General features: G+C 39.5%; 1 protein-coding gene across 1 annotated transcript in view; it reads left to right on the forward strand.

Annotated features, from left to right (window-relative positions):
- The first annotated feature begins 5,726 nt into the window (after window positions 1–5,726).
- Window positions 5,727–8,160, forward strand: part of LOC101305814 (4-alpha-glucanotransferase DPE2-like) — an 11,194-nt gene continuing 8,760 nt past the window's right edge. The window contains exons 1-8 of the mRNA XM_004309419.1: window positions 5,727–6,235; window positions 6,303–6,420; window positions 6,493–6,548; window positions 6,631–6,758; window positions 6,899–7,025; window positions 7,164–7,360; window positions 7,777–7,855; window positions 8,011–8,049. Coding sequence (XP_004309467.1) covers window positions 5,897–6,235; window positions 6,303–6,420; window positions 6,493–6,548; window positions 6,631–6,758; window positions 6,899–7,025; window positions 7,164–7,360; window positions 7,777–7,855; window positions 8,011–8,049 — 1,083 coding nt within the window. The 5' untranslated portion in view covers window positions 5,727–5,896. The remainder of the gene's footprint in view (window positions 6,236–6,302; window positions 6,421–6,492; window positions 6,549–6,630; window positions 6,759–6,898; window positions 7,026–7,163; window positions 7,361–7,776; window positions 7,856–8,010; window positions 8,050–8,160) is intronic.

The following is an 8,160-nucleotide window of genomic DNA, read 5'->3' on the forward strand; positions in this document are numbered from 1 at the left end:
ATCAATTTAATCACACTCAAAATCGATCAATAACTCAAATAAAACTCAAAATCAACATATATACACATGTACGTACCTATATATAGCTCCACTTCTTAATAATGGACAGATTTCAACAACACCCAAACTTTTTCTCCCGTTTTTTCTTCTCCCGTTTTCTTTTCTCAGATGAGCTGCTGTCCAGATCTGCGAATATAAAGAACTTTAGCCGACGAAATTATATTTTCGTCGGCTATAGTCAACTTTAGCCGACGAAATTTTAATTTCGTCGGCTAAAGAAAGTTTAAAGTCGTCGGCTAAAGTCACAGACTTTAGCAGACGAAAAAAAATTCTTTAGCCGACGAAAATATAATTTAGCCAACGAAAAATTGTTTCGTCGGCCTGTTTTTTTTTTTCGTCAGCTAAAGTCTTTCTTCTGGTAGTGTCCCCTATTCTTCACATGTAGGCTTGCACAAGGAGGAGGCACACACATCTCCGGTTTCTAAACCACCATCTCTCCACCATGGCACCATAAGGGTAGCAAGAGAAGCCATGGAGTTCAGGCATTTGCTATTGACAAGCTTTGCCTTGACTTCCATAGACTTCTCCTCTCTTTCCCTCTTCTTTCTCCCCTTTCTTTCTCTCTGTTATTATCTCCTTCTTATGGTGTTGTTGATGAGTATGGATATGTATTTGTGTGTGATTCTCATGGTTTTTAGGGTTTTGAAACTCAAGTTTGGATTTGTGTGGTGTTGATGAGGAGTTAATAAAATTGATGTTTATTCACATGTTTTGTGTACTCTTCCTTTAATTTCCTCACTCTAGATGTATGATTTAGGTTTTCTCCTCCTTAATCTATGTTTGGTGTGTTGGAATTGAAATATTGAATTGGGGAATTTGTATTTCAATTTATGTTATGGCATGAGTATGGTGAAATTTGCCCATTGCATATATCTATTTCCATTTCGATTTCTAAAGATTGTGGTTTTCCAATCACCCAATTTTGAGTATTATTACCCTTGATTGTTGGAATAGTATTCAGGATTGTGGGTAGAGTAATCGTTATCGCAAGTATTCTTTTCGATCTTATTATTTGTGGTAATGGTTGCTAGAATAGGATAGTCAAAACCTAAGTGTTCTTTCTTTCTCATATTTCACTTGTGGTTTAACTCTTATTGTGTGACAATCGATTTAGCTTTCTTTTTGAACTCTTAATGCTAAATGAAAATCTGACAAAACATTGAAGCATCTTTTGCGTTAGTCATCATTATGCCGTATGATTCTTATTCGGGTGGAGAACCTTGATTTCCATGTTGACCCTTGGTGTGATGCATCCCATCCTTCTATCTATTTTACTTTTATGTCTTAGTTAACTAGTTTGTTAGAAATAGAAAACCCCAAAAACATTGTGATACATTCTCTACCTCTTCTTTGTAAATCCATTTAAGTGTGAGCTTGTACATATATGCATAAGTGATTGATAATCTAGACCATAGGATTGCTAGCTAGCTCGTGATCCCCGTGGTATGATAACTTGGGCCTAAATACTTCCCATTTCTTTGATGACCGTGCTCTTATTGTGTTTAAGTTGCATCAAATCAGACACCAAGGTCCTCCCTGCTTCACACGACTCACATCCCTTTCATTCGTGAACGTGAAGAGGAACCGGTCACCTCTGGCTTAGATGTCCACCGATGTCGAATGACGCTTCGAAACAGATCAAACACCACAGCCTTGGTTGTGTTGAGAGCCCTACCAAGTAAAAACATGGAGCAACAAACCCTTTTGAAGGGCACCTAAGATCTCTAAGATCCACAAGTTCGTTGTGCTTGTTAAGAGAAAGTTTTGACGTTATGATAGCGGTCATAGATGCAACTGAGGTTGCCATGGAAAACCTACGCCGTGCAACTGAGATCTCAGAAAACCCTAACCCTAGCCACGGCTGAGAGAGAGAGTTTATAGGAGAGAGCGTCATGGCGAATTTGAGAGAAGAATTCTCTAATGAAATATAATGAATATATTTTTTGTTATCACTTTAAGGACTCATATTAGCATTTTAAGAATTAAGGACTAATAACTTTAAGGACTAACTTTTAGCATAAAAAAAAACTTTAAGGACTAATAAGTAACTAATATTCACAACTTTAAAGACTCATTTACAATTTTGAGGACTAATATTATCACTTTGAGGATTTTTTTACAACTTTAGGACAAAGTTGATGGATATCATGCATTAACACATCATAGAATTTTCCGATTGTTTCTTTTAGAAGAGTTAAAAGTGAATATTATAATTAAATAAATATAAGATAATAAATTTTAATTAAAAAAGAATCATTAAATCGCAACCATTAGATCTAAATAGGCTTGATCCAAGGACAGCTAACCAAAAGTTCCCTGGTCAATAGCTAATCAGGTGAACAAGACCGTAGTAACAATAAGAGTTGTAATTTGTGTGGTAATTCAAATGTGACATATAATGAGACCACAAGCTCTTTTTCCTTTCTGTTATTTTCAAAGAGAGTTCTCTCTCTCGCTCTCTACACTTTCTATTTTCATTTTTTGATCACAAAGACTTCATTAAGAAACGAAGAGTTTCATGAATTTTAAAACTCTGAACATTCCGACTATTCCATACTAGAATATCAGACAACTCAGTTAGGTCGATTTCAAAAACGAAACCCATACAAACATAAGATGAACACCAAATTAAGAAATAAAATTACAATCTCCAAAGAACAAGGACAATTCGGCACGTGTTCATTCGAACCAGAACATGTCGTAATTTGAGTCGATAACATCGGGAAAATTCAAATCTAGTTTATGCAAAAGTGTAGTTAAATTGCACATTTGACTCTCTCTCTCTCTCTCTCTCTCTCGTTAAGAAAACCTAGAGGACGCCGCCTCCTCTCCTTTTGCCTGTCCGGTTGTGCCGTGGCGCTAACAATGGCCTCTGGCCTAACCGGCGTATGGTGGCTGTGGGCGGACGGGTGCTTTGTCTTGCATTGATGCCACAGGCTCGGCGGATAGGATTGAAAGGTATCATGATCTCTTTTTCTTGGTTGAAGGTTGTGGTTGACTCATAGAGGCGGGCTGGGATCGGAGAGGAATCAAGATTATATAGGGTGGGAGCGGCGTCAAGTGGGTATCGGTGATCGGGATGGCCGATTGGATCGGTGCGAGGGCCGATTCAGATCGATGATTATTGGCTCCAATTCTAGTTGCATAATCTCGGTGTTTTGGTCGGTAGCGGAAGGACTGAGATACTCGACGCCGTCGGTCGATGGTTGGATTGCGAGGCGTTGGAGACTCGACGTCGGCGGTCGAGAGACATGGCAGAGCATCTTTGAGCTTGGGCCGGAAGGAGGATTGGGTTCATGCTAGGTTTGATCCATTGGGCCTGGGTTAAGGAAATCAGCCCACTTAGGGCAATTATTTTACTAGCTTTATGTTATTTTATTTTACTAGATTGTTATTTACTGCTTTCAATAAGGAGATGTGGGCGTCGTCCCGGTATTGGCACCTTGTGTGCATTGTCTGTCCTAGGTAAGTTACGAGTTCCTTGTTTTGTCAAATGGTCACAACCTCCTAGTGGCATGATGAAACATAGGGTCGTCGGATATGATTTCGTGCGGCAACATAGTAGGAAAGTTGCACTATTAATCGTCATGATGCTTGCCCTTATTACAATTATCTTTCCGTTATGTCACCTTTTTGTCAAAACAAATAGAGTTGTCAATGATACACTCTTTGCTAACTGGTGCATGTTAGAATACGTTACTCTTTGTAATTTGGGGTTTAGGCTCTATGTCCTCTCTTGTATTCTATGGTTTCCTTAATCAAGGCTTAAGAGCAGCCGCACCGGCCCTCCTTCAAAAAAGTGTAGTGAATGAGGCTTTACAACATCGAATTTCTATATACAAATTTTTAAACACAATACCGTAATATTTCCAGCTGAGTCATTGCTTGATCTCAGTTCTTTTGATATTTGGTTAATCGTAAAAGAATTTCTAAGAACCTTTAAAAAAAAAAAAATTCTAAGTAACTCAGGGTGTGACGGTCATTTTGTTGCTAAAAAATTGTGGCTCGTTCATTCGTTTTTTGTTTTTTTGGAAGAGAAATTCGTCTAAATAGTGTTTCAACTTTTAGTCTTTATAAACTTTGGTATCTCAAGTTTTGAAAACATCATAATGGTATCTCAAGTTCCTAACTTTGCCGAATTTAGGTTTATATAGTCATTTGTTCTGTTAATCCACTGTTAGTTGACAAAATTTGAAGGGTACTTTTGCCCTTTCATACTTTATGCAATATTTTTCTTCTTCCTCCTGAAACTCTCTCGTCTCCATCTCTCATTTTGATAAACCAGAGTGTAATTAAGCCTTATTTTGATAAACCCAGAGAGTGTAATTAAGCCTCCCAATCACCTTCACCAATTCATCAATGATCTCTTTCTTAATGGTTGATGTATTAACACCGTATTTCATCACCAATTGAACATCGATATACAAAACAACCCTATTCCCAATTCTCCCTCAATCATATTAGGTGATATGCAGTGGTTATGCAACCGTCAAAGCAGAAAAGAAAAAGTAGAGAAGGCACAGAGTTTGACCATTTCTTGGTTATTTTGTTTTGCAGCTCCATCACCTCCATATACATATTTACGCCCGTCCATGCCAATAACGAAACCGATCGGGTCGGGATCGAAGGACTCAAAGATTGGGATTGTCATGAATCAAATTGATATCGATGACTGCGATGAAGGAGGGGGTGGTGGTGCTGATGAGTGATGAGGATATGCAGCTCGTGTCCTCGATCTTCCACACACAACCTGGATCCTATAAGGATTTGATGCTGCGGCCACTTTTTGGTCCAAGCTGACATCGCCGCCGGCTAAGTTCTCCTATGGTCCTTTTTTTTTTTAAGGTGAATGCGAAGGCGCTGCGGAAAGCTCCACCGTCGAGATCGAGTCGTTGTCGTAGACGAAGAAGGCGTCCTTAAGATTCTGTATCGCCTCCGCCGAGTTGATCCCTTTGGTGTTAAGCTCCACGACCTCGTTGATGTCGAACGAGGGCGAGCGCATCACCAAGGGCGTGGCGGCGTCAGAGGCGGCGGCGGTGGTGGAGGGAGGGAGCGAACTTCTTTGAAACCCATAGTGGTTGGATTGGGGAAAGTGATTTGGGGGGGGGGGCACTCTTAAGTATGAAAGGGCAAAAGTACCCTTCAAATTTTGTCAACTAACAATCAACTAACGGAACAAATGACTCTGTATCCTTAAATTCGGTCAAGTTGGGAACTTGAGATACCATTGTGATGTTTTCAAAACTTGAGATACCAATTTTCAAAACTTGAGATACCAAAGTTTATAAAGGATCAAAAGTTGAAACACTGTTCGGATGAATTTCTGTTTTTGGAAAGGTAGAGAGGAGAGGGGCACGAGGAAAAAAAAAATGAGCGGTTAGAAAGGATCTGAGAAATGGCGACGTTTGTTTGGTTGTGGACAGAGAATGAGAAAGACTTGTTCCTACTTCCTACTAACACACACTGCTGGCTCATTCTTCTGTAAATGCACGGAGACACTTGGACAATTGAGGAGGTGGATTCATGTGATCTTGGATCTCTCTCTCTTTCTCTCTTGAAAATATCTCTCTATCTCGATCGTGTCCTTATGCCAAAAGATCTGCTTAATAAACAACAAACAAACGAATAGTGATTCTTGCAACCAATCAAACCCCCATAGATCTCTCTCCCCCATTGCTTTCCTCTGAGGTTACGTCTCCCACTGTTGCAGGAGAAAATAAGCGGAAAGAAATAATAATATTATTGTTGATAAAGTGATAAGTGAATGCTTGTTATTCACTCATCAACCGATTTGGTGTGATTGGGTTTTGGGCAGAGATTGATCCCATCTTGAAAAATGGTACAACTCAAGTCCAGCAAACCGCTGAGTGTGAGCTTCAGAATCCCGTATTACACTCAGTGGGGCCAGAGCCTGGTGGTGTGCGGCTCCGAACCGGTGCTGGGTTCATGGAATGTGAAGAGGGGTCTGCAGTTGAGTCCTGTTCATCAGGGTGATGAGCTCATATGGTTCGGCACCCTCTCTATCCCCAAAGGCTTTGGCCCATGCGAATACAGTTACTACGTTGTGGATGATGACAGAAATGTTGTGCGATGGGAGATGGGAAAAAAGCGTCGCCTTCTGTTGCCTCAGACCTTTGAGGGAGGAGAGCAGCTTCACTTGCATGACTTTTGGCAGGTACTATCTTCTTCTCTTTTCGAATCTTCCCTTTTTCTTTTCTTTTTCATAATACCCTTGACTTCAGGTTGGTGCCGATGCACTTCCTTTCAAAAGTGCCTTCAAGGACGTCGTCTTTCGTAGAGAGTGCACTTTGGAGATTGAGAAACCTCTTGGGCTCATCCAAAATTCATTGCAGAATGATGGTATTTCTACTCCTATTCAACTTCCACTGGGCTTCAAATGTCCTGTCATATCTGATTCCTCATTCTTTACAGATTCTCTTCTCGTCCACTTCAAAGTTTGCTGTCCAAATTTACAAGAAGGAACACCGGTAAACCCCTCTTTTCATCTCTTCTTATTCATCTGAAACTCTGCTGATCAGTTCAAAGTGTTCATCAAGTCTGATTTTGCAGATTTACATTATTGGTAGTTGCTCAAAGCTAGGGAATTGGAAGGCGCAGGATGGGCTTAAACTATTTTATGCTGGTGATTCAACTTGGCATGCAGACTGTGTCTTGCCCAAAGGGGACTTCCCGATAAAATATCCATTTCGAACCTTAAATCTTTAAAAGTTGGATTATTATTTTCTAAATATTTTTTGTCTTTTGGTTATCGAGAAATCTTTAATCTTCTGAAGTTGCCTTCTCTATCTCTGCCCCTCTTCCTTAACGGTTGTTCCACATATAAGTACTGTAAATGTAGCAAAGGAGGAAACATTTCTTCTGAAACTGGTCCAAACCGCGAAATTGCTCTCGACTCGTCAATTACTGAACCGAGATATCTATTCCGTTCAGATGGCATGTTGCAAGTAAGCTAGCAAATTTTTATTGTCCAATATATATGATCATGTAAACAATCCGTTGCATCTTAGAGCAAATATTATTAACAGAGCTGAGTAGCAATGTTTTCTGGAGTGATTACCTAGTATTCTGCTTGTGTGTGTTAGGAACTGCCTTGGCGGGGTGCTGGTGTTGCAATCCCAATGTTCTCTGTTAGATCAGAAACTGATCTTGGTGTCGGAGAGTTTCTTGACCTGAAATTACTTGCTGATTGGGCTGTAGAGTCTGGCTTTCATTTAGTTCAGCTCTTACCCATAAATGACACATCTGTGTATGGAATGTGGTGGGATTCATATCCTTACAGGTATGTTAATACTGTACATCAAATATCAGATGATTAGCTTTATTCCTGATGCTGCTGGCTATTTTTTAGTGCTCAATCAAAGTTTGAAGCATAAAGATTGCTGGAGATAATGTATGAGAATGGGAAAAACGGTCCTATCTTTTAAATAGGGTTCCCGTAGAAAACTAGATCCTGTTCACTGATTTTATCTAGTCTGGCTTTTCAATCGAGACAGAATTAACATGGCTGGAAGGATGAATAGATGGAGATATTACGGTGGAAGGGTAAACGGGTGAAAAAATTACAATTATCTTTATTGTTCAAGTAATACTGACACATACTATTCAAAGGATAAATTACACATTAATATTAATCCGTTTTATGGCTCGTTTGTTAAAATGAGTTATTCATTCTTCTCAATTTTCTTCGTTATGCAGCTCACTTTCAGTATCTGCCTTGCATCCTTTATACTTGAGAGTACAGGCACTTTCAGAAAACATCCCCATGGATATCAAGGTGACTGATATATTTTGTCCTGTTCTTGTTTACTAAGAAAAAGCAAAATAATCCGTTTACTGTGCCGTAAATGATGCTAAGTTTTCATCGCTGAAGAATTATAAATTCATATTAGTTAAGTCATCATTGCCATTTTTCTTTCTTGATTCTTACAGGTAGAGATTCAGAAGGCAAAAGAAGAATTGGACGGAAAGGTAGTTTCTTAAGAGATTATATTTAAATATATATATATATATACAGTCCGGATCAGAGGAGGACGTCCGCACGCCCTTAAAGTGCGGACGTCCCTCCGTTCGCCACCGTAC

Source organism: Fragaria vesca, unplaced genomic scaffold (assembly GCF_000184155.1).
Source record: "Fragaria vesca subsp. vesca unplaced genomic scaffold, FraVesHawaii_1.0 scf0512948, whole genome shotgun sequence".
Lineage (NCBI taxonomy): Eukaryota > Viridiplantae > Streptophyta > Magnoliopsida > Rosales > Rosaceae > Fragaria > Fragaria vesca.